This window comes from Amblyraja radiata, chromosome 3, assembly GCF_010909765.2.
Source record: "Amblyraja radiata isolate CabotCenter1 chromosome 3, sAmbRad1.1.pri, whole genome shotgun sequence".
Lineage (NCBI taxonomy): Eukaryota > Metazoa > Chordata > Chondrichthyes > Rajiformes > Rajidae > Amblyraja > Amblyraja radiata.
The window spans coordinates 62,288,739-62,314,910 of record NC_045958.1 but is presented as its reverse complement, the minus strand read 5'-3'; the positions used below and the strand labels follow the sequence as shown (position 1 = coordinate 62,314,910).

Sequence of the window (26,172 nt, the reverse complement as noted above, 5' to 3'; positions counted from 1 at the left end):
AGGAATAGCCGTGAGTCAACTGCCAGCCCACCAGCCATGAGTGAGTGAGCTGCCAGCACAACAGGCTTGAGTGACTGAGCCTCCAGCCCAAGAATCCATTCGGCCTACAATGTCCATACTAGCCGTCTGAAAACCAGTCCCTTCAGCCCACAACACCCATACTAGCACTCCAGAAAGCCCCCCCCCCCCCCACCCCCCCCACCCCCAACTGGCCACCAATATTGGAATTGGTGGAGAGGTGGAATATTGCGTTGGGATATCCCGTGTGATGCTGGGACCCAACGGGTCCCACTTAGTCTAGTATTTGTAATATTTCACATGCAGTGCAATAATCCAGAATTAGATCTGATGGAATGATAACTTATTTACAATTACTCAAATTACTCATATTTTCATTGAGTCATACAGCATGGAAACAGGCCCTTCGGCCCAACTTGTCCATGCTGACCAAGAAGCTCAAGAACCCAATGCTCGTTCCATTTGCCTTCTTTCTTTCTTGTTGTGTTACATATGTTTTGTCATGGCCTCATATTATTTTGGTAACTAATCCAAAACTGCACAAATGCTTTGGTATTGCATGGTAAATAGATTATCACACATCATCACACATAGTCACACACATGATCCACAGAAGAAATTATTTGATATCATCTCTCCAACAATTTGCTGGAAAAGTAATGATTTGTTGATCTGTGCTGTGACCTTGTCCATATTTACCAAACATCCCAAAAGTGCTGTTGACAAATGGCTTTAATTTAATTCACCTTAATAGAGGGAAGTGAAATCGTCACTGGGTGTGAATCCATCTGGTGTCAGAGGCTGAGGTCAGATGTGAAATTAACTGCAGCAGAAGGAATTTAAGCAGTGAATATCCTGCAAGCATGATGTCTCATGTCTGCCTTCTTGCTCTGACAATCAATGAATACGGTCTTCCTCAGTCATCTCCAGCTGGACTGATGAATGAGAGATGCAATGCTCACTGAGGATAGTAACATTGGAAATTGGTGTTGGAGAGGAGTGTGGTAGGAATAGGAATGAGTGCGACATTGATGTAAGATAGTGGTATTTCAGTGAGTAAGGATATCTGACAGTTTATTAGGGCTAATAATGTAGAAGTATCATTATGTCTATATGATATATCATGATGAAGCTCTATAGGACTTTTGTAAGCCACATTTTGGAGTATAGATGCAGTTTTGATCACCCCATTACAGGAAAGATGTGGAGGATATGAGGAGGATGCAGAGGTTAACCAGAATGCTGCCTGGATTAGAGGGTTTCAACAGCAGGGAGAGGTTGGATTGACTTGAATTGTTTTCTCTGGAACATCCAAGGTTGAAGGGAGACTATAGAATTTTATAAAATTATGAGAGGCATACATAGGGAAGACATTCAGAACCTTTTTGCCATGGTGTAAATGTCCTACACTAGAGGGCATAGCTATAAGGTGAGAGGGGAAAGTTTAATGGTGATGTGCAGGGCAAGTTTTTTGCACAGAGAGTGGTGGGGATCTGGAGCTAGGTTTTTGGTGGCAGATACAATAATGGTATTTAAGAGGCTTTTAGTTGGCACATGGAAGTGCAGGGAATAGAGGGATATGGATCATATACAAACAGATGAGATCCGTTTAACTTGTCACGGCTTAACTTAAATTGTTCAGCCAAACATTGTAGGCCAAAAAGCCCGTTCCTCTGTTATGTACATGTTTTACTGTATATGGTCTAAGTGGATATTATTGGGGATGATGATATAGGAAATCAAATACTTCTGGGGATAATTGACAAAAGAATATTAATGGTGATAATAATAATAGTCAGATATTAATGTATTGATTATAGAAGACAAGGATTAACTGAGGGAATGATATAGTAATGTGTTATAGCTGTAGGTGATGATATTGGTATGAGGTTATTACTGGCCTTCCCAAGGCCTTGTGTTTCACTTGACTGATATTAACACCTGTGCAAAAGTCCACAATAATATTGTGGAATTCTCAATTTCTTCAAAGAGTTTGTGGCCAGGGTAAGAGGGGTCAGAGATGATCTTACCCACTCTCTTCCTGGCCCTTGCAGTGTACAGTTCATCAATGGGGGGAAAGTTGCAGCCAACAACCTTCTCAGCTGATCGAACAATTTGCTGCAGCCTCCGGATGTCGTGCTTGGTGGCTGAGCCAAACCAGACCATGATGGAGAAGGTGAGGACAGACTCTACGATGGCCGTATAGAATTGGACCAACATTGCCTGTGGCAGATTGTGTTTCCTCAGCTGCCGCAGGAAGTACATCGTCTGATGGGCCTTTTTGGAGTCGATGGTGGCCTCCCATTTAAGGTCTTTGAAGATGATGGTTTCAAGGAACTTAAAGGACTCCACAGATGTGATAGTGGTGTTGTTGATGGTGAGTGGGGGGAGGGGAGGGGGAGCTCTCCTAAAGTCTACTATCAATTCCACTGTCTTAAGAGCATTGAACTCCAGGTTGTTACAGGCACCAGGACGCCAGTTGTGTCACTTCCTGTCTGTTGGCAGATTCCTCCCCATCCTGGATCAGTCCAATCAGGGTTGTGTCATCCGCAAACTTAAGAAGCTTGACAGAAGAGTCTGTGGAGGTGCAGTCATTGGTGTACAGAGAGTAGAGGAGAGGGGAGAGTACACAGCCTTGCGGTGCTCCTATGCTGAGGGTCTGCGGGTCCGAGATGTGCTTTCCCAGCCTCACATGCTGCTTCCTGTCTGTCAGGAAGTTGGTGATCCACTGACAGAGGGGTTCAGGCACAGTCAACTGGTAGAGTTTGGAGTGTAGTAGTTCTGGCACAATGGTGTTGAATGCAGATCTACAATCCACAAACAAAATCCTTGCATAGGTCCCCTGGTGGCCAAGGCAGGAGAATAGGGTTTGGAGGGAGAGATAGAATGGCGGAGTAGACTTGATCACATGATTGAATGGCGGAGTAGACTTGATGGGCCAAATTGCCTAATTCTACTCCTATCACATGACCTAATGATTTTATGATAGTCCACATCCTTTACAATTTGCATTCAGCAAAGTAGGTCTACAGAGGACACTGTCTCCATGCACTACATTCACCTCTGGAACACCTGAACAGTAAAAAACCTATTACATGCTCAGGCATAGACAAGGTGACTGTTTCGCTGAACACTTGCGCTTGGTCCACCAACATCTGACTGCTGGATCTCCTGGTTGCTAACCATTTTAATCCACATTCGACCGACTTTTCATTCCCTCACGTTCCGCCAGATCCTTCCCACAGTCCCACTCACAGGGAAAACCAGCAGCAGCCTATTGACCTGCACGTCTTTGGAATGCGAGGGAGGGAAGACAGGAACACCCGGAGGGAACCCATGCATGACATGAAGAAGGTGCAAACTCCACACCGGCAACACTCGAAGTCAGGATTGAACACGGGTCACTGGGGCTGCTCCACTGTGAACCTGCTTCCATCTGCACGGTAACAGATTGCCAATGATTTTAAATCTGTTGCCGGACCCTGGACCACCCATCCCTGGGACTGTTTGCTGGGGCCACCCATCTTTGTGACCGTGACCTGCGGCCAGCCAGTGTGTCTCTGTGTTTACAGCGTGTAACTGAATGAGAGTAACAGTTGAGTGAGGTGCCAGCACAAAGCCACCCCGTGATCAAACGTCATTGGCCATTCAAGGCTGGGAGCGGCGCTCCATTCATAAAATGAGTGGATTAAAGCGGGAGGAGTGGCCAGCGTTCTCCGGGGGTTCACAGCGACGTTGGAGTGCGGGATACGGGCACTGAGCGTGTTGTGTTGTGTTGTGCTGTGCTGTGCTGTGTTGTGTTGTGTTGGTTTACTACTCGGGGCTGTGGGTAGCGGCGGACGGCGGGGCTGGGCCGGGGATGGAGATGTCAGATGTGGAGTGCAGTCAGGTGAAGCGCTTGCTGAGGCAGCACGGCCGCAAATGTCTGCTGTTGGACTGCAGGTCGTTCCTGGCTTACAGCGCCCACCACATCGGCGGCTCGTTCAACGTCCGCTGCAACACCATCGTTAAACGCAGAGCCAAGGGCTCGGTCAGCCTGCAGCACATCATCCCGGCCGAGGAGCAGCGCAGCCTGCTCCAGTCTGGCTTCTACTCCGCCCTCGTTCTGTACGACGAAAGGAGCCAGCGCTTCGAGATGGTCAGACACGACAGCACCGTCAACACGGTCCTGGGCGCGCTGTCCGCGGCCTCCTGCCCGACACAGACCTACTTCCTCTCGGGTAAGGCCGCCCCCGTTCGCCGGGCTTCGCTTCACCCTCCCCGCGTTGGTAGGAGCCGCCACGGCGATGTGAATGCAGGAAATTGACCTGAACTCGCTGTTTTCAAGGGAGAGTTAGATTTAGCTCTTTGGGCTGAAGGAATCGAGGGATATGGGGGGAAATCCGGAACGGGGTCCTGATTTTGGATGATCAGCCATGATCATATTGAATGGCGGTGCTGGATCGAAGGGCCGAATGGCCTAACCCCTACCCCTACACATATTTTCTATGTTTCTATGAATCTTTGGTTGGAGAGCAGCGGGGTCCACTGTAACGTCGGGGTGCATAGCTAGCGGCTCGCATGGTGTTGTTAGTGTGGGTTGAAACTAGATCTACCACTGCATTGTAGACCGCCGCTGCAATATCCGTATTTACCGTTAATAATGTTTATTGGTAATATTAACATTGGTGCCTATGTTAACATTAAAAGAATAGCAATTCGTTCGAGGGTGACAGCATTGGCGCTGATCGGTGGTGCTACGAAGAGTATTGACATCAGCGTTCAGTGATGTGATGTGAGCCCATGTTCGCTGGTGCTGTTAGATTTGTAGCATTTCGCGCAGCCATTCACTCGACAACTGCAACATTTTCACTGAAACTGGCATTGCCTTTCCTTCTACGCGTTCTCTAGTTAACGTTCCTTCGAGTTTGGGTTTGTGAGTTATTTTAAAACGAGGTTGTGCAAGAGAATCTTTCATCAGCGCAGTTACAAATAACGGCGACAATGTCCTTTCTAATACACTGCCGCGCACAAACAGGAAACGTTTTAATCCAATCTGTTGCGAGAAAATGAGAACAAAACGGTAAAAGATAGGGAGCGATCTGCCGGGATAGTAAATCGGTAGTTCTTCTACTTGGGGGATGCGCTGGTGCTCTGCTCTAAGATCTTTGCTGGTGCCGAGGAGGTTACACAGAATGTAATCATGTCAGTGTCGTCCTGGGCACTTGTGCGGGTTGACTGTGAGATGGCTCTCTTGTGCTGGGACCTCTGCCGTGGCCATCGCTGGCTCGCTGTCGCCATTCATGGTCTCTCTCTGCGCTACGAAGCGAGGCATCTGTCCACAGCTCACTCAGGGGCCCGGAACAAACACAACACATCATAACACAACCTCCCCTTCTCACACCACACTGCACATTGCCGCACATCACACCGACATACAAAAGTGAAGAAGGGTCCCGTCCCAATACATGTTCTCCAGAGATGCTGCCTGACCCGCTAAATTACTCCAGCACTTTGTATTTTTTCCTACGAAATTGCTCGCTGGGGTCCTGTTCCATCATCGTATTTGGAGCATTTAATTAATCGCGCTCTGCTCTTCAATCTGCCTTGTGTTTATTCGGTCCATTGTTAAATTACAACAATGTACAAACACATGGTCGGTGGATAAACGCGGTGGCATCAGGCTGTTAATGACCGGCGGTACACAAAATTGCTGGGGAAACTCAGCGGGTGCAGCAGCATCTATGGAGCGAAGGAAATAGGCGACGTTTCGGGCCGAAACCCTTACTGTTAATGACCGGCGACGCGAGGAGACGGCCTCTGTTCAGGAATTGACTGAACGATGTGACAATGCTGCCGCTTGGTTCAGGCTATTTTCACTTTCCGTGCTTACTGAATGTCTACCGTTCAAATCGGTAGCCGCATCCCATCCATTATAATGAATCAACCCAGACATGTCCACAGAATGTGATGTGGTCGTGGGCGAGATAGGGTCGATTGCGGTTCCTTTTAACCTGGTTCCCCGCAGAGAATCGGTCCGCGCCGCCAATGGACAGAGCAAAGGTCAGTTGTCCCATGTGTGGAAAATCATTAAATCCCATCTGGAACCTTTTGTAAAAGTGTATTGACAACAGGGCAGAATCAAGTATTTAACCCACTGTGGCCCCCGCACTCCTCCAGGGTCACTCTGTCCCCTTCCCTGATTGTATTGTTAATTACACTAATACCGCCCGTTTCACCATCTCACATAGCAGCAAGCGTTGCCCTCGTTCATGTGCTTGCCTGCAGAGAGCGCAAACCTGCCTGTTTTGTGACGGTGAGGAACCCATTCTGTTTCCTTCCACAGTGGACAGCAATCCAGCCTGCTTGCATATTCCTCTCCACACACGACGCAGCAAGTCCGCACTCGATCCATGTATGATAGACACAGCTGACATATAGACCAGTAACGTAACAATCGTTCACCCCTCTTCTCTGGCTTTGGTGTTTCTGATCTCTGTGATTGACGCCAGTCCAGTCCCTCTCCAACCTCTGCTTCAGACCCAAACATGCACCTTCCCTGATTTTAACTCTGCATGGTTGCTGATCCTCTCCTCGGCCTCTTGAGCCCAGTGTCCTGAAGGTCACTGGCTCTGAACTTTCTCTCCTCCTCTAAGATGTGTCTTAATAGCTGTTGCGTCCAGTTAGTCTTTGGTCACATCCTTGTGGCTTTGTCAAGTTTTGTTTGTTGAGTCTCCTGTGAACTGTCTTGGGATATCTTTTTTGTGTTAATAGTGCGCACAGAGGTGAAACTAAGCCAGTACAATCTACTAGTAAGAAATTTGCTTTTACCTCTGGTGCTACATAAATTCAGATTGTTATACTATTGCTGGGGTGATCTTGTAGTTTGCTTTCTCTAACCCAACCAGCTTTACTTCTGTCTGAAGAAGGTCTGAAGACGGGTCTCGACCCGAAACGTCACCCATTCCTTCTCTCCAAAGATGCTGTCTGCCCCGCTGAGTTACTCCCGCATTCTGTATCTATGTTCAGTTCAAACCAACATCTGCAGTTCCTTCCTACAGCTTTACGTTTCTCAGGTTAGAATTGAATATTCATTACATTGGATTGTAAACTACCCCAAGAGGAATATGAGCTACTGTTCCTCCAGTTTGTATGTGGCCTCACTGGCAATGGAGGAGGCCCAGGACAGAAAGTATGGGAATGGCAAGCAGAGTTAAAATGGTTAGCAACCGGGTGATCCAGCATGCCTTGGCAGACCGAGAGCAAGTGTTTGGCGAAACAGTTGTAAATGAGGCCACATGGGAGCATTACTCCTCTTCTTTCCTTAGCTGACACCCTTTTGTGTTCTTTTGACCTCTTGTCTTTGTCACTTACTCCACCCGTTTGCTAATCACCCCCCTCCCCTCATCTGCATCGACCTTTCACTTGCCTGGCTTTGCCCACCCCACCTTTTTTTACAGCTTCTCTTCCCTACTCCATCAGTCTGAAGAAGGGTCCCAACCCAAAACATTGTTTGTCCAGTTGCTGCCTGTCCCCTGCGTTTCTCCAGCAAGTTTGCTTTTTGATCAGAGCAATTGCCTGGCCTCTTGCCTGCATAACCTCGACTAGTTCCTCCCTGGGCCGGTACCAAGGTTACCCAGGCAGCTGACAATGTCAGCTGATCGGTTGCCATCTGGATCCCAGGAGCAGATCCTGCCACGTTGTTCTCTTTCAGCTCTGTTCAGTGAAGCAAGAAAGAGATTTTTTAAATCGTATTCTTACATCACTTAAACAGGGCCCTGAGGTTTTCTCATGCTATTCCGATCACTACTCCAACAGCCATCTGCCACTCTGTCTCCTGACATGAATAACCTCATGTTTTCGTAGCTTTTCATGTGTCAGTGAACTTCCTTTCAAAATGAGCATCTGCAATTAGTAGATTCTCTTTCTGAAAGACCCTTTTTAATTTAAATACATTTTATTGAGCCATCAAAAAATGGGTACAGATTATGTTGCCATATCCAAGCTCATTTTTTCCAAATGTACATATCAAAACAGAACATTTGAGTATTATACAAACAATATGGACGGGCATGTTTATAAAAACAACATTAAAAATAAATAAATAAATAATGAGGAGGGGGGGGGGGGGAGGCCCTTTTAATCTATTCGATCAATTCACCATTGTTTTAATCATTTTGTTTTCTTCCATGGTATTGACCTGATTGGACTGAAACCTTTCCCTTGAGGATGTGTTTGGTCATTGATGATTCATTGGATCAACCCAGAGTACTGAAGCTACTCCTTCTCCCAACTGCGCCCACTCATCAGAATTCTGCTTCCTCTTGTCATTCTTTTGCAGTTAAATAAAACTTGTGGAACTGTTCCCAGGTTTTGATATTTACTTCCAGCAATGATGGGTTTTAGAGGAGATAAATACATGATAATCCATAGAACATAGAATAGTTCAGCACAGGAACAGCGTTGTCTGTACTGCATTATCTGTACCGAAGGTGATGCCAAGATAAACTAATCTCCTCTGCTTGTACAAGGTCTATACCTCTCCATGCCATGTACAGTGGCTTAAAGGCTACTATCATATTTGCCTCCACCACCACCTCTGACAGCGTGTTCCAGGCCCCCACCACTCTCTGTGTAACAAAACATGCTTTGCATATCTCCTTTAAATTCTGCCGCTTTTATCCTAAAGACATGCCTTATAGTCTTTGACATTTCCACCCTGGTACAAAGACTGAAGTGCACACAGTGCAGGAGAAACCAATGAACATGATATTAATATGTCGTATTAATATGGTGATATTAACATCTCACCACCAGCCAATGGGAAACAGTCTTAGTAACTGTTTTAAACCCCACTCAATATTCTATTGACATTTTGAATGTTTCCACATTTGTATGCGTTTCCTCATGACATAGCAGGAACCTATTCTGTCCATCAAGTCTATGCTGCCTCACAGAGCAATTCCATAAATCCCATTGCCCTGATCTATTTCCCCATAAACTTTTATCTCTGCCATGCCTATTAATACCACCCCTCCTCCCCCATGATACTCCTAACTCCCCCCTCTTACATTGGGGCCAGATTGCATTGCCACTTAACCAAACAGCCAACACATCTTTGGGATGTGGGGGGAAAACCAGACACTTGGGAGAAACCCATATTGTCACAGGGAGAATGTGTAAACTCCACATGGACAACACCAGAGGTCATGATTGAACTAGGTCAGTGGATCAATGAGAGTCTGCAATCCTACCTTGCTGCCATATGGGGGGGCACCATGCCATCCAATTGACCCAGGTAGAATAAACACAGCACATGGTATAAAACAGGTGTGCTCCATGCTGTTGCTCCTTTATGGTACAGCTATAGACTAATTGTAGGGCCCTTGGGTCGTGTGTTGCTGGGTTAGTTGTTCTAAACTCAGCAAAGTTGATAGAGAGTTGGTAATACTTGATGGCTGGCAGTGGCTGGGACAGAGTTCAGGATCTGATCAAAGCTACAAAGCTCGTGGAAGGATCAGATTTCATGGGCTCGCTAGTTCAAATAATTTTGGGGTGAAATTGGTATTGGGTAATAACATACAACATACGTGAATAAATAAGATTCTGAAGAAGGGTCTCGACCCGAAACGTCACCTATTCCTTCGCTCCATAGATGCTGCCTCACCCGCTGAGCTTCTCCAGCATTTTTGTCTACCTTTGAATAAATAAGCAAATGGTTTTTCTCTTCCCTCGGCTTGGTTTTATTGAAATGAGTGGAAAAAACTAATTTCGAACTGTAGTGATTAATGTTATCAGATCCCTCGAATGCCATCAACTATTGAACTCACTAAATTACAACAACCAGCAGTATTTAATAAAACTTTGCTTCTTCCCTGATACAGGAGGATATGAGAGATTTTCGTCAGAATATCCCGAGTTCTGTGTAAAAGCAAAAAGTCCATCAGGAATCTCAACAGAGTCCATCATCGAGTCATCTGAGACAAGCTCGAGTGCCTGTGGAACTCCACTCCATGACCAGGTAGCACAAGCCTCTCTGTAGCAATTGTCTTCCACGTCACTCTCTCCCCTTCCCAGTTATGCAATGGGATTGGAATTTTTATAATGTCTAAGGTGGCTGTGATATACTTTCTACCAACCAGCTTGTTATTAGCTAGTCCTTGTCTTGATATTCGTGACTGGTTGTTAGTGGTGAAGAGCCATAATTTCATGTTGTTAGGAGACAAAAGAGATACATAATTGGACATGGATACAATCTGTCCCAGCCTCCTCTTACTTACCTGGTCATGTTGCAAGCTTAACTATGGAACTACAATAATGTACCACATTCTCATCGCCTGGACATCCCACCCAATGAAATGCTCTTATAATGGTGAAGATAATTTGATTGAACAAGAAACTGCAAGCATCAATGAATAAAACTAGATCATCTGCTCAGGAACTATTAGGTTTGAACAGGACCTCCTAGTTTTCCTCCGAGTTAAATGTAATGGGAAGATGTAATACAGTTTAATGTCCCAACCGAATGGCAGCACTTTCTCAGTAGCACATTGGAATATAGCCTCAGTCACATGCTCAGATCTCTGTGGATTTGGACCCAGTGAAGTGGATTTCCCACTGAACCAATGCTAACACCTGCACATAGGTTGCAAATGTAGCAGGATTCAGAACACAATGGCTTGATCAAGTCAAGAGAGTTTCTTGTCATGTGTCCCAGATAGGACAATGAAATTCTTGCTTGCTGCAGCACAACAGAATATGTAAACATAATACAGAACATGAGATAAAAGTTCAGTGTGTCTATACACCATAGACCATATACATACACAATAAATAAACAAAGTGCAATAGGCTGTTATTAGTCAGAGTTTGTTTGAAGTTGTGTTTAATAGTCTGATGGCTGTGGGGAATAGGCTGTTCCTGAACCTGGATGTTCCAGAATTCAAGCTCCTGTACCTTCTTCCCGATGGCAACGGAGAGATGAGTGTGTGGCCAGGATGGTGTGGGACTTTGATGATGTTGGCAGCCTTTTTGAGGCAGCGATAGATCCCTTCGATGGTGGGGTGGTCAGAGCTGATGATGAACTGGGCAGTGGTCACAACTTTCTGCATTCTTTTCCACTCTTGGACGTTCAAGTTGCCGAACAAAGCCATGATGCAACCAGTCAGCAGGCTCTCTACTGTGCACCTGTAGAAGTTCGAGAGAGTCCTCCTCGACATACCGACTCTCCGTAATTTTCTCAGGAAGTAGAGGCGCTGATCTGCCTTCTTTATAATTGCATCAGTGTGCTGGGACCAGGAAAGATCTTTGGAAATATGCATGCCCAGGAATTTGAAGTTCTTGGCCCTTTCCACCAAGGTATAAACGGGATTGTAGGTCCCTATCCAACACCTACCAAAGTCCACAATCAGTTCCTTGGTTTTGCTGGTGTTGAGAGCCAGGTTATTGTGCTGGTACCATTTGGTCAATCGGTCGATCTCACTTCTATACTCTGACTCATCACCATCAGTGATTCGTCCCACAACAGTGGTGTCGTCGGCGAACTTGATGATGGAGTTTGCACTATGTCCGGCTACGCAGTCATGAGTATAGAGTGAGTACAGCAGGGGGCTGAGCACGCAGCCTTGAGGTGCTCCCGTGCTGATTGTTATCGAGGATGACACATTTCTACCAATATGGACAGACTGTGGTCTGTGGATGAGGAAGTCGAGGATCCAATTGCAGAGGGATGCACAGAGACCCAGATCTGAGAGCTTGGTGACCAGCTTGGAGGGGATGATGGTATTAAACGCCGAGCTGTAGTCTGTGAATAACAGCCTGACATATGAGTTTTTGGTGTCCAAGCGGTCCAGAGCGGAGTGGAGAGCCAGTGAGATTGCATCCACCGTTGACCTGTTGTGGCGGTAAGTGAACTGCTGTGGGTCGAGGTTCTTGTTGAGGTAGGAGTTGATATGTGCCGTAATCAATCTCTCAAAGCACTTCATCACCACAGACGTTAGTGCCACTGGTCGATAGTCATTGAGGCACATCACCTTGCTCTTCTTGTGCACCGGTATTATTGATGCCCTTTTAAAGCAGGTGGGAACCTCAGACCTCAGAAGTGAGAGGTTGAAAATGTCCACAAAAACTCCAGCCAGTTGGTCCGCACAGATTTATAGAACACGGCCAGGTATACCATCAGGTCCAGATCGCAATGTGAACATCCTCCACTACATTGTGCACACTCATCTCCATACAATGTTCAAATAAATTCTTCCCTATGTAGAATGTCTAGAAAGACTACATATTCAGAATTCTAGGAGCAGAATTGGGCCATTCATCTATTCCACCATGCAATCATGGCTGATATATAATTGTAAGTGAATACCAATTTGACATATTTGCGAGATGATACTGAGGGGTAAACATTGCCTAAATCTGTTGTGATTGCCTAAGTATGGTCCCAGTTACAGGTTGTGTTATTTTATTTTCAGCTTAGGGCAGCTGAATAAACCAATCTAATATATAATGACCTGTTGAGTTCCACCAGCACTTTGTGCTTCGTTAATGCATATTCTACACAGGGAGTCAGATAGCAGCCAGAAGGTGGTGAGCAGCACCACATCAAGGATGATGCTGCAGGAAGAGGTGGGAGGATGGAGGCACTTGGCATGAAGTTGTCACAGTTATCCATGAAGCTGTTGCAATTTTAACAAATTGATTTTGGAACACAAGCATGCAGCCAGAAGTAGCATGAAGCAGGTGAGTAATCCAGGATACTGAGTGTCTTGTACAACAATACTCAGCTGGAACTGTCAGTGATTCAGTGAAGATTAAACAACATTGGTGAGATGATAAATGAGTCATCTGCACTGACCTAAATCACGCAATGAAAATCAAAGCCGGATTAGACACTGAAGATCTCATTAATATTTGATAAAACATTTCTCTAATCATATTTATTGTGAATTAATTTACAAAATTAGTTATTTTATTCACTTCTCATTGTTAGATCGACCAAGAAGGTTGAGTAAATTACTGTTTTTGCTCAAAGCCTCTGGCCTTTAAGATCTTATAACAGCTGCATAAAGGTACAGCCATCAGGCTATTAAACACAACAACGAATAAGCTCTGAGCTCTGAACTGCAAAATACTATATTATTATTTGTTATTTGCACTATATTTGTTATTTATTGAACTTTTTTTTTCTTCTCTCTTCCCCGTTATGTATTATGTTCACATATTCACATATTCTGTTGTGCTGCAGCAAGTAAGAATTTCATTGTCCCATCTGGGACATATGACAATAAAACACTCTTGACTCTTGACTTGACTAATGGTTCAGGGGTTACACATATAAGTCATTCAGATATCTTCCATGAAATGAGGTACAGCCACAACTCACAAGGAGTTGGGTCAATGAGGGCCATCATCGCAACCTATGGCATGTTGCGCAGCGGCTTGTGCTGCTGTTTCACAACTCCTTCACTAGGGTCCCGTTTGTGTGGAGTTTACGCATTCTCCTGATACTGTGGGTTTCATCAGTTCATGGTTAACTGGCTGCTGCAAATTACTCATTAGTGTGAAAGAAAACTTGCAGGACGACAGGGAAATAAAGAGAAGAGGGACCAATTAAATGTCTCTGTTGAGAGCTAGCATGAACATATAGCCACTGTGCAATGGTAGCCAACAAAATCGTGAAGTTAGATCAAGCCAATTTTTTTTTTGTTTAATACTGAATACCTGTTATTGCCATCTATTGTGATCTAATATGGTCATACATGAGGACCCACATTGCTGAGTGCAGAGCTGTGGTGATAGCCTTGCTGCCCAGCTGCATCTGCCAGGAGGCAGGTGCGTGTGCTCAGAGGCTTATTCCTGTGGACTGCAATAACCTGCCCGTATTGTGCCAACCACTGTTAAATGCTGAATTTTACATTTGATTACAGGGTGGTCCAGTGGAAATTCTCCCTTTCCTTTACCTTGGAAGTGCACACCACGCTTCAAAAAGGGACACACTCGATGCCATGGGGATTACAGCTCTCCTTAACGTCTCCTCCAACTGTCCAAACCACTTTGAGGATCATTATCAGTACAAGTGCATTCCAGTGGAGGACAACCAGAAAACAGACATCAGTTTCTGGTTCATGGAAGCAATAGAGTATATCGGTAGGAAGCATTCCTATGTTTCACTATTTATTGTCAATTTTGGTGATTTTTCATCTCTGTTCAATTGTCAGCGATGTAGTGATTGTCATTAAATGTCCTTGCTCCCAAGGTGCCACATTTAATTGTTTCCCAAGTGGAGCTGTTGCTCTCCAGCTTCCTCTTTCCTCCAAGATTACATTTGGTGTTGGCATAGAAACTCAGGCCCATGAGCATTCATTCATAAAGAAAAGAGCAGTCCATATGGCTCTTTTCCAGTCCTCAGTGCCACGGAGTGTTTGATGTACCGTAGAGGGAACTAATCTGTCAGGGATACAATATCATCGGACTTCCTGTACACCTCATTCTGGTGACTCCTACCTAAGGATATGTTAGTTGATGGCCATGACTTTAGCTATTTATTCCCGATGTATTTTTGGTTCCAATCCATTCACCTGCCCTCTGCTTTTTTAATATAAAATTAGTTATTTATAGATATTGTTTATGACACTTTATAAATATTCTTGTTTTGTTTTTGTATGCTGTTTCACACTTGCTTTTGATTCTTTTATTCTGTTCGAAATAAAGAATAAAATAAAATAAAATAAAATAAAATTTATTTTTTTAAATGTCTGCCATTTAAAACAAAAATGAATTGAACATTAAAAGTGAATCTGAAACCAAAGATGATGAGCAAAAAACAGGGGTTAGCCATTCAGTCCATTGGGACTGGTCACCATTCAGTGTTGCACCCAGTCTGCACATTTTTACCATTACACATAGTTGTTCCATTTTATTTAATTGCTTCTACAACACAACCCAACATCTATGATCTATAAGCGGTAGTAGTAGAAAAAACCTTGTTGATGTCTAAACTCAATTTTTTGTTTGGGTAACTTGTATGCAAAGATTTCTTTAGTCACTTACAGTGCCCTCAATAAAGTTTGGCACAAAGACCCATCATTTATTTATTTGCCTCTGTACTCCACAATTTGAGATTTCTAATAGAAAAAAATCACATGTGGTTTAAGTGCACAGTGTCAGATTTTATTAAAGGCCATTTTTACACATTTTGGTTTCACCATGTAGAAATTACAGCTGTGTTAATACAGTCCCCCATTTCAAGGCACCATAATGTTTGGGGCACATGGCTTCACAGGCATTTGTAATTGCTCAGATGTGTTTAATTGCCTCCTTAATGCAGGTATAAGAGAGCTCTCAGCACCTAGTCTTTCCTCCAGTCTTTCCATCACCTTTGGAAACTTTTATTGCTGTTTATCAACATGAGGACCAAAGTTGTGCCAATGAAAGTCAAAGAAGCAACTATGAGACTGAGAAACAAGAATAATACTGCTAGAGACATCAGCCAAACCTTAGGCTTACCAAAATCAACTGTTTGGAACATAATTAAGAAGAAAGAGAGCATTGGTGAGCTTACTAATCACAAAGGGACTGGCAGGCCAAGGAAGACCTCCACAGCTGATGACAGAAGAATTCTCTCTATAATAAAGAAAAATCCCCAAACACCCGTCCGACAGATCAGAAATACTCTTCAGGAGTCAGGTGTGGATTTGACAATGACCACTGCCATGCAAACACTTCATTAACAGAAATACAGAGACTACACTGCAAGATGCAAACCACTGGTTAGCTGCAAAAATAGGATGGCCAGGTTGCTGTTTGCCAATGTACTTAAAAGAGCAACCACAGTTCTGGAAAAAGGTCTTGTGGACAGATGAGATGAAGATTAATTTATATCAGATTGATGGCAAGAGCAAAGTATGGAGGAGAGAAGGAACTGCCCAAGATCCAAAGCATACCACATCATCTGTGAAACATGATGGTGGGGGTGTTATGGTCTGGGCATGTGTGGCTGTAGAAGATACCGGCTCACTTATCTTCATTGATGATACAACTGCTGATGGTAGTAGCATAATGAATTCTGAAGTGTATAGACACATCCTATCTGCTCAAGTTCAAACAAATGCCTCAAAACTCATTGGCCGGTGGTTCATTCTACAGCAAGACAATGATCCCATACAGACTGCTAAAGCAACAAAGGAGTTTTTCAAAGCTAAAAAATGGTTAATTCTTGAGTGGCCAAGTCAATCACCCGATCTGAACCCAATTGAGCATGCCTTTTATATGCTGAGGAGAAAACTGAAGGGGACCATCCACCAAAACAAGCATAAGCTAAAGATGGCTGCAATACAGACCTGGCAGAGCATCACCAGAGAAGACACCCAGCAACTGGTGGTCCATGAATCGCAGACTTCAAGCAGTCATTGCATGCAAAGGATATGCAACAAAACACTAAACATGACTACTTTCATTTACATGACATCGCTGTGTCCCAAACATGATGGTGCCCTGAAATGGGGGGGACTATGTATGAACACTGCTGCAATTTCTACATGGTGAAACCCAAATGTATAAAAATGGCCTTTGTTAAAATCTGACAGTGTGCACTTTAACCATGTGTGATTTTTTTCTATTAGAAATCTCAAATTGTGGAGTACAGAGGCAAATAAATAAATGATGGGTCTTTGTCCCAAACATTATGGAGGGCACTGTACATGTAGCTTAGAGCTAAAATGAACTGCTGTGATAATCGACGATGAGGTTTCATTGAATTCCTTTAATGATTTTCAACATTGAGCTAACCAGTTGTTTTCCTTTTTATTATTCCCTTTTGAAAAAATGGAATCGCTTATGCCATCCATATCGTTAACCCTTGGATAATATAGCAGCAACTATGAAAATCCCAAAATATCTACTGAAGCTTTACTAATTTCCGTTCCCAGCTCCCTGACAGTTTGACATGTAAACCATCTGGCCCAGCAAGCTTGTTGACATTTAAACCATCAAGTGTCTGGCGTTAAATAGAAATGACTTGAGTAAGGGAAGTGGAGATGTTCATAGACACTATGATAGGAATATAAAGATGGTGTCATTTTATTCTGAATAAGATAGGATTTCAACCATTAGATAATGCAAAGAACTCTGTTAGAATCTGTCTGCAGATCCAAATGATGGTGATAACCAATCCTGCACAAAAGACAGTGATTGGGAGCAATTTCACATTTTGCATTGTTTTCAGAAGGAATCGCGGATATGAATATTTAAAAGGAAGCTGTCAAATCATATTACTGGGCAAAATGATTTCTTGTGGGCATCAGGATGGGTAGAGTTTGTCCTCTGATGTGGGTGGGAGTGTGCCACGGTGAGGTGGATTTGTGTTTGGTTTATGCTGGGTGGGATTCATTTGCATTTGGTCTGTGCTAGGATGGGAGGATTTGTGTGTACAGGTACTAAGTGTTTGTGTGTTGGGGTGGAAGATTGCGACCTTCACGTGGTCCGCCCTGTTACGACGAATGCAATCAATCCGGTGTGTACAATCAAATAAGATCAAATAGAACAAGTTGCCCTACAACTTTAGGCTGTGCACGCCATACGCAAGAAGAAGAAGTGTTTGTGTTGGGTTGGGGTTCAACTTGTACTGTTGTGAGATTGGTTTGATCTTCAAGAACATTAATTTTGCCACACTCTACTCAACATATCCACTGCCCTTTTTATTTTCAGATTCTGTCAAAAACGTTGATGGACGAATTCTGGTACATTGCCAGGCTGGGATCTCGAGGTCTGCCACCATCTGCCTTGCCTATTTAATGATGACTAAACGTGTGCGGCTGGAAGAGGCCTTTGAGTTTGTCAAGCAGAGACGAAGCATCATCTCTCCCAACTTTAGCTTCATGGGACAGCTGCTACAGTTTGAAACTCAGATCCTCGCCTCCTCCTGTTCTGTAAAAACTGCCAGTCCGTCGAGGGGTCTCAGGGAGCAGAGTAAATCATCAGCAACTCCAACCTCGCAGTTTGTCTTCAGCTTCCCTGTCTCTGTCAGTGTTCATTCAAACCCCAATAACCTCAACTACTTACCCAACCCGATCACAATGTCGCCCACCTACTAAAGGACGAGAGGCTGAATACACCTAAAAATTCCATTCAACAGAGCATCCAACTGATAGTCTGCTCCACAACCTGACCCTCTCAGTGTAGGGGAATGGACTTGGGTGAACCTTCACTTTTAACATTAATACACCTAGAAATGACACTGGCTAGTTTTACTTCTCGTCACTGAATCGTTCAGACCGTAAGGTTTTCTTTGCAATAAGTCACAATTCACTTTTGAATAATCATGGAGTTTGATTTCCTATTGAAATAGATTTGTCAGTATTTTTATTGCAACAACCGATTAATGCAAGATTCCTTCCCTTCAAGCAAGCTGCCAGCATGGGCCTCCATGGTAAACGTCCAGTAGACATCCCTTCATCAGTGTTAAAACATGCTGGGACTTTATCCTGGTATTGCATGAGAAATTAGAATGTTTGAATCAGATACAAAGCTCACATTGTCGATGTGTAAGACAACCTGCCAATCAATAATTCATGCCAATCTCTTGCCATTTGCCCAACTGGGTAGGCCACATGATGGACAGTTAGCAAATCTTCATCTTTCTTCTTTCTGTATTTTCTTGCTTGGATTTGGCTGGCTTACCCAGAGAATATGGGCCTCATTTTCCAGTTTCTGAATAACAGTGGGGTTCGATCTGTGCACGAATCAATGGGAAGGGGGGGGGGGGAGGGAGAGTTTAAATGCCAGCAATCATTTATTCATATACTTGAATATCTGTTTGTGGAGATCATCATTTTTGTGAAAGCAGTAAAAATATCTAATTTATCCATGTTCTCCCGAGATTTCCCTGACCCATTGAGTTACTCCAGCACTTTCTGTCTGTTTTGGTAAACCAGCATTTGCAGTTCCTTGTGTCTACTGCTGAAAGCCTCATCAAAAGCAGTCCCTTGGGATCGAGGAGGGCTAGCTTCATTCAGGTTCTGTGTAGCCTCTATCTGCCCGCCTGTTGAATCAGGCACTTCCTGTCGAATCTGAGGCAGTTGGTCAGATGACTGGCTCCGAATTCTATTTTTGCTCCCTATGTCTGGACACAAAGTTGTCTGGACCATCTCAAATACTTTTTTTTCCGATGTGTTCAAGAGTCAGGTGATCCCAGACGTCCATTGGGGGCTGTTGCAATTTTTCAGGGAGGTTTTGAGAACATCCTTGAATCTTTTCCTCTGATCCAGGTCATCTTTTCCCCATGAAAGAACTGGAATAGAATCCATAGCGTTACTTAAAGACCAAGAGCAGCTTGGATTTCCCACTTACACAGAGGAGAAATTTTCGTCTGCAAACCAAGCAATAATGGAAAGAAATGATATGTTGCGGTCTGAATGGATGGACTTGTGAGGCATTTCCTCACTGGATCTGCTGGAGGCTCAAATGAGAGGTTGTCCTTTCAGGTAGTTAGTTTCCTTTCTGGTATTCCCACTGGTTCCTGCACCCAGGACATAGAAAACAATCGGCATTGTAACTCAGAAAGGTTCCGACCCGAGATGTCACCTCTGTCCTTTCCCTCCCCAGATGCTGCCTGACCTGCTGAGTTCTTTGGATTTGCTCAAGTTTGCAGCATCTGCAGCTATTTGTGTTGCATTGTAACTCTGTTGAAAACTGAGCTATCTGGTCACAAGGTCCCTCCAGTGTGGAGTGATACAGGAGCAGACAGACATTCGATGTTAGGTGAGGTTAAGGGGCAGCCTTGTCTTGTACTGGTCAACATAACACTGAATTTGCTGGGATTATGGTTGCTGTATTATAATGCACATTATTAAAAATATGTCAGCAATTTTCAGCAAGAAAGTGACTTGCAAAGCACTAAGATTAGTTTAATTTAGAGATACAACATGGCATAAGGCTCTTTGGCCCACTGAGTCCACGCCAACCATCAATCACCCGTTCACAGTAGTTTCATGTTATTCCACTTTCTCATCTACTCCCTCCACACTAGGGGCAATTTACAGAGGTTTAATTAACCTACAAACCCGCACTTCTTTGGGATGTGAGAGGAAACCAAAGGGAGAATGAGCAAACTCCGCACAGACAACACCCGAGGTCAGGATTGAACCCGGGTCTCTAGCACTGTGAGGCAACAGCTTTACCAGCTTTGTCGCCGAACAGATCTTAGATGGTGAGTACTTCTCAGCCATTTGCCCCTTAACAGCGGAATCATGCCATCAAGAAGTTGCTGAATTTGCTTCCTCGTACTCACTGCAGAACATTAGGGATACCTAGTTCATCATGGGGACCATGTTATCAGGGTCACTCAACCTTGGAGGCTATTGCTTTCCATTCTGTTTTCTCCTTTGTCTATTTGTAGGAGAAGTGATATTGGGAAAAACTAGAAAGCGTTTTCATTGATTAAGGAGATTCTGATCCCATCTTTGTACAAAGTTTTATGGACCTTTTGGCCAATAGTAAATCTCAGTTCCAACAATTAGTGGCACAAAAATTGTTGGAGCCAGAAGTTGTGGAAGAAAAACCTATTTCAAGGTTCAAGGTCAGTTTATTGTCACATGTACCAATTTAAAGTACAGTGAAATTCAAACTACCATACAGCCATACTAAAAAAAGCAACAAGACTCACAGGTACATCAAAGTAAACATCAACATCCACCACCGCAGATTCCCCACGTTCCTCACTGTGATGGAAGGCAATAAAATCCAATCTTCTTCCTCTTTTACTGACCATGAAATGACTCACTTCTGCAAGCTCTTACTGAAATAAAATTTCAATCCAAATTTGACGATACTGTTTAGAAGATTGTTTAGAAGCCTTACTTGTCAAGGCCCGAACTTGGTGCCTCATCAAAATGGAGACCAGGTCAGCGAATCAGTACCTGTATTTATAACCTATTTCTACATGTGCTTGATTAGTAAGACTACACACAGAAATAGAGCATCAAAGGTTGGCCCAAATGCAATACACAGAAGTGAATGTCTTGATATTTTCACATGTTTGCAATAAATATTATTTTGAAGATGGATTGAGAAAAAATGTGCAATAACTGGCATGTGAATGTGGTGTGTTACTTTATACTTTGTATATCTATCATTTCATTTGTCATTCTGAAGGTCAGAATCTCTTCCTCAATTATTTGTCATTCAGCTGTTTGTAAAAAAAAGAAATAACAAAGAGATCTTTTCAACTTTTGTTGGTTGTCATGGATGTGTTCACATTCCCTTACTGCTCTTCTGGAGAATGTTGTAATAGGTTACCTTCAAATGCTATGCAAATCGCTCCTGGATGGTTATGGACTTGAAATTTCTGTTCATTAACACGTTATTAGGTAACATTTACTGTAGTAACTATGCCCTGACTTTCTCAAACACTCATTTTCCTATGCAACAGATCTAAGGAAAGTGTGTAGGATCAGCATCAGCGACGATGCAGTGTCTCTTTGGATATCACAAATTGCTTCCACTCCAGTTCTCTGGGAGCTGATGGGTCCATGTTGGATCAGTAGACACTGCCACATAGAGGGTGCAGTTGAGTGGGCAGTGTGGGAGCTAATGCACTTCTTCTGCCTCTTTCATTTGCAGTTCAGGTGCTGCTGAAGATACTTGCAGCAGCTGTGCTCAGCAGGTTGGCAAAGGAAAACTGGCTGTGAAAAGCTTTGTGTAGAAAGGAACATCAGATGCTGGTATATAACGAAGATGGGCACAAAGTGCTGAAGTAACTCAGCAGGTCAAGCAACATCTCTGGAGAAAAAGGATGGAGAACGTTTTGAGTCGGGACTCTTCATCAGTCTGAAAGTATAAGGGAGGGAATCTTAGCTCCCTTTGCGGGATCCTTGAGATATATGACATTGCTTTCCTTGCAGCCGTGTTTCTTATATTTTGGGTCTAGATAGACAGACGAGGCAGTGGTCAGCCCAGCAGTTCCCATTAACGAGCCTGAAGCAGGCCATCCCCACTGGTCATTTGAGTGCTCCCAGTGATTCCTACATATCCTAAAAATGCGAGCGATGGGAGTTTTGAAAAAGGAGAATCATACATAAACTCTTCCAGAAAGGAGATCAGACCTCTGCATTAATAACTGGACTGGCATGCGTTCATGCATCAAGATAATAGGCAAGGAACTAAAAACCGATCCAGATTTCCGGGTCTCTGTGAAATGCTCGACTCAAGCCAATCGACTATTCGCAGATGCATGTGGGCTTTTGCACTGTAGTGAGTGATGACTAAATTGTCCTGCAGCATTTCTGGGTGATTTAATAGGAATGTGAGGGATCATTTTTTCACAAAAGGTGGTGGGTGTATGGGACGAGCTTCCAGAGGAGGTAGTTGAGGCAGGGATTATTGCAACGTTTAAGAAACAATTAGACAGGTACATGTTTGGAGGGATATGGACTGAATGCAGGCAGGTAGGACTAGTATAGGTGGGACATGTTGGTTGGTGTGGGTAAGTAGGGGTGAAGGGCCTGTTCCATGCTGTAAGACTCTGACTCTATATGGGATCTGTGTGAACAGGCCAAGCAACAATTTATCTCCCCTACCACTCTGTATAAAAAGCTCTCACTGAGCTTACACATTGTCTAAATAATGGTATACAAGTTATAAGTTCAGATGCCAGAAATGGTGTTCTCAGTCCCCCTCTACTGTATACTCCTTATACTCTCATGACTGTGCAGCCAAATACCAATCCAACTCAATTTACAAATGTGTAGATGACTACCATAGTAGGCCAGACATCAAATAATGATGAGATTGTGTATAGGAAGGAGATTGAGAACCTTGTAACTTGGTGCCAAGACAACAACTTCTCCCTCAATGTCAGCAAAACAAAGGAGATTGTGATTGACTTCAGGCAGTGAAGCTGTACACATACCCTAGTATACACTGATGGTTGAAAGCTTCCAAGTTCTTCAAGCTTCAAGGAAAAAGCACTGATTGGCTCTAGCCCAAGTGGGAAGAGAGTTAGAAGTGAGTCAGAGGGGGAAAACAGTTAAAACAAAAAAAAAAAGAGGCATAGCACAGGCAGACTTAACTCAGAGCTCCCGTGAACAGCAGCAAAGAGAAGCAGGAAAAAGCACTGATTGGCTCTAGCCTGACTGGGAGGAGAGTCAGAGGGGGAAAACAGTTTAAAACTGAGGAATTTGGTTTGTAAATTGGTAAATTAGGCAATTTATTAGTCAATATAAGCAAGACGGCTCTTAGGGAGCGGCAGTGAGGGAAGTGCCCTGTGAGTAAAGTGTTTGTCTTTGGCTCGAGAGTAAAGTGTGAGTCTTTGGCTCGAGAGTCTTCGGCGGGGAGGCTGAGGAGAGGAGGCTGCGCATAAAGCTCGAGAGGACGGAACGCGGTGAACACATGTCGGGGCAGATACAGTGTGAGGCTTGCAGAATGCAGGAGCCCAGGGACACAGATGGAGCCTCCGGCTGCTACAACTGTGGCAAGTGCGTCCAGCTTCAGATCCTAAAGGACCGTGTTGGGGCACTGGAGAAGCAGCTGGATGACCTCAGGCCCATCCGGAAAAACGAGTTTCCTGGACAGGACCTACAGTGAGGTAGTCACGCCGAGGATACGAGAAGAACCAAGGTGTGTGACAGAGAGAAAGGGTGGAAATCGTGGAGTGCAGAAGACCCAGGTAGCTGTGCCTAATGAAAACAGGTACGCCCTCTTGGGAACTGTCGGGCGAGACGATGTTTCCAGTCCGAGTGGCGGACACGTCGATGGCTCCAATCCTAGAGATGGGACTTGACCGGCAAGACCGACGTCGGGCAGAGCCCTAGTGGTGGGTGACTTCATTGTCCGAGGAGCAGACAGGAGATTCTGTGGCGGCAGACAAGATGCGAGGATGGTCTGTTGCCTCCCTGGTGCCAGGGTTCAGGATGTCACGAGCCAAATTCAGAACATCCTCGAGAGAGAAGGTGAACAGCCGGCAGTAGTTGTGCACGTAGGCACAAACGACATCGGGAAGAAGAGGAAGGAGGTTCTCCAACATGAGCTCAGAGAGTTGGGAAGTAGACTGAAATGCTGGAATTTCAGGGTGGTTATCTCTGGATTGCTCTGGATACCTCGTGCTAGTGAGGACAGGAACAGGGAGATAGGGGATCTGAATGTATGGCTGAGGGGCTGGAGCAGGGAGCAAGGATTTAGATTTATAGACCACTGGGATCTCTTCTGGGGTAGGGGTGACCTGTACAAAAGGGACGGATTACACTAACTGGAAGGGGGACCGACATTCTGGCAGGCAGGTTTGCTAGGGCTACACATGTGGGTTTAAACTAAATAGTGGGGGAGAGGGATTGACAAATTGGGAGTATAAAGATGGAGTTGAAGGGGAAATGGCTACATGAAAAATTACAAAAGATTCTCGAATTAATGGGAAGGAAACCCCAAGAATGGACAACAGAGTAAGGTCAGGGCCAATTGCGAGCGATGTGAGGGGTGGAAGTGAATACGGAGGTCAAAGTGTTGTATATGAATGCGCGAAGTATAAGGAATAAAGTGGACGAGCTTGAGGCTCAGTTAGAAACTGGCATGTATGATGTTGTGGGAATTACTGAGACATGGCTGCAAAAGTACCAGGGCTGGGAACTGAGTATTCAAGGGTATACCTCCTATCGAAAAGACAGACAGGTGGGCAGAGGGGGTGGGGTTGCCCTGTTGGTGAGGAATTAAATTCAGTCCCTTGCAAGGGGTGACATTGAAACAGGAGATGTGGAGTCAGTATGGAGTAGAACTAAGGAATTGTAAGGGTAAAAAGACCCTAATGGGACTTATCTACAGCCCCCCAAACAGTAGCCTGGACATAGAAAATAGGTGGAGGCCATTCAGCCCTTCGATCCAGCACCGCCATTCATTGCGATCATGACATAGGGCGCAAGTTGAATCAGGAGTTAAAATTGGCATGTAGTAAAAGTAATGCTGTGGTTGTTATGGGAGATTTCAACATGTAGGTAGACTGGGAAAATCAGGTTGGTACTGGACCCCAAGAAAAGGACTTTGTAGAGTGCCTTTGTGATGGATTCTTAGAACAGCTTGTATTGGAGCCTACCAGGGAGAAGGCAATTCTGGATTTAGTGTTATGTAATGAACCGGATTTGATAAAGGACCTCGAGGTTAATGAGCCATTAGGAGGCAGTGACCATAACATGGTCAGGTTTAATCTGCAATTGGAGAGGGAGAAGAGTAGATCGGAGGTGTCAGTGTTGCAGTTGAATAAAGGGGACTATGGGGCCATGAGGGAGGAGCTGGCCAAAGTTGACTGGAAAGATACATTAGCAGGGATGACAGTGGAACAAAAATGGCAGGTATTTCTAGGAATAATACAGAAGGTGCAGGATCACCTTCCTCGGAGGAAGAAAGATTCCAAGGGGAGAAAAGGACGACCATGGCTGACAAGGGACGTCAAGGACAGTATATAAATTAAAGCGAAGAAGTATAACGTAGCAAAGATGAGCAGGAAGCAAGAGGATTGGGTAATGTTTAAAGAACAACAGGAGATAACTAAAAATACAATACGGGGAAAAATGATGAGGTGCGAAGGTAAGCTAGCCAAGAATACAAAGCAGGATAGTAAAAGCTTCTTCAGGTATGTGAAGAGGAAAAAATTAGTTAAGATAAAGTTGGACCCTTGAAGACCGAAAAAGGTGAATTTATTATGGAGAACAAGGAAATGGCAGATGAGTTGATCAGGTACTTTGGATCTGTCTTCACTAAGGAGGACACAAACAATCTTCCTGATATAGTAGTGGCCAGAGGATCTGGGTTGACGGCTGATAAATCCCCAGGGCCTGATGGTCTGCATCCCAGGGTACTTAAGGAAGTGGCTCGAGAAATCGTGGATGCATTGGTGATAATTTTCCAATGTTCTGTAGACTCAGGATCAGTTCCTGTGGATTGGAGGGTAGCTAATGTTATCCCACTTTTTAAGAAAGGTGGGAGAGAGAAAACAGGGAATTATACACCAGTTAGCCTGACATCAGTGGTGGGGAAGATGCTGGAGTCAATTATAAAAGATGAGATAGCCGAACATTTGGATAGCAGTAACAGGATCGGTCCGAGTCAGCATTGATTTACGAACGGGAAATCATGCTTGACTAATCTTCTGGAATTTTTTGAAGATGTAACTAGGAAAATGGACAAGGGCGAGCC

At 44.3% G+C, this 26,172-nt stretch overlaps 1 protein-coding gene and 1 long non-coding RNA gene across 2 annotated transcripts; one reads left to right on the top strand and one right to left on the bottom strand.

The window, feature by feature from the left end:
- The first annotated feature begins 3,479 nt into the window (after positions 1 to 3,479).
- LOC116971082 (dual specificity protein phosphatase 4-like) lies at positions 3,480 to 20,009 on the top strand. The gene is made up of 4 exons (XM_033017909.1): positions 3,480 to 4,238; positions 9,882 to 10,018; positions 13,926 to 14,145; positions 17,704 to 20,009. The coding sequence occupies exons 1-4, from the start codon at positions 3,878 to 3,880 to the stop codon at positions 18,087 to 18,089; spliced, it is 1,104 nt and encodes a 367-aa protein (XP_032873800.1). The 5' UTR covers positions 3,480 to 3,877; the 3' UTR covers positions 18,090 to 20,009.
- On the bottom strand, positions 9,115 to 24,839 carry LOC116971083. The gene is made up of 3 exons (XR_004411397.1): positions 24,827 to 24,839; positions 16,365 to 16,371; positions 9,115 to 9,215 (listed from the first exon to the last, which is right to left on the bottom strand). It is a non-coding gene; the product is annotated as an uncharacterized LOC116971083 (long non-coding RNA).
- Positions 24,840 to 26,172: the final 1,333 nt, after the last annotated feature.

Coding starts and splice junctions, on each gene's coding strand:
- LOC116971082 (XM_033017909.1), top strand. CDS start 3,878: ATGGAGATGTCAGATGTGGAGTGCAGTCAGGTGAAGCGCTTGCTGAGG. Junction 10,019..13,925: donor GAACTCCACTCCATGACCAG/GTAGCACAAGCC, acceptor ATTTGATTACAG/GGTGGTCCAGTGGAAATTCT. Junction 14,146..17,703: donor GGAAGCAATAGAGTATATCG/GTAGGAAGCATT, acceptor TTTTATTTTCAG/ATTCTGTCAAAAACGTTGAT.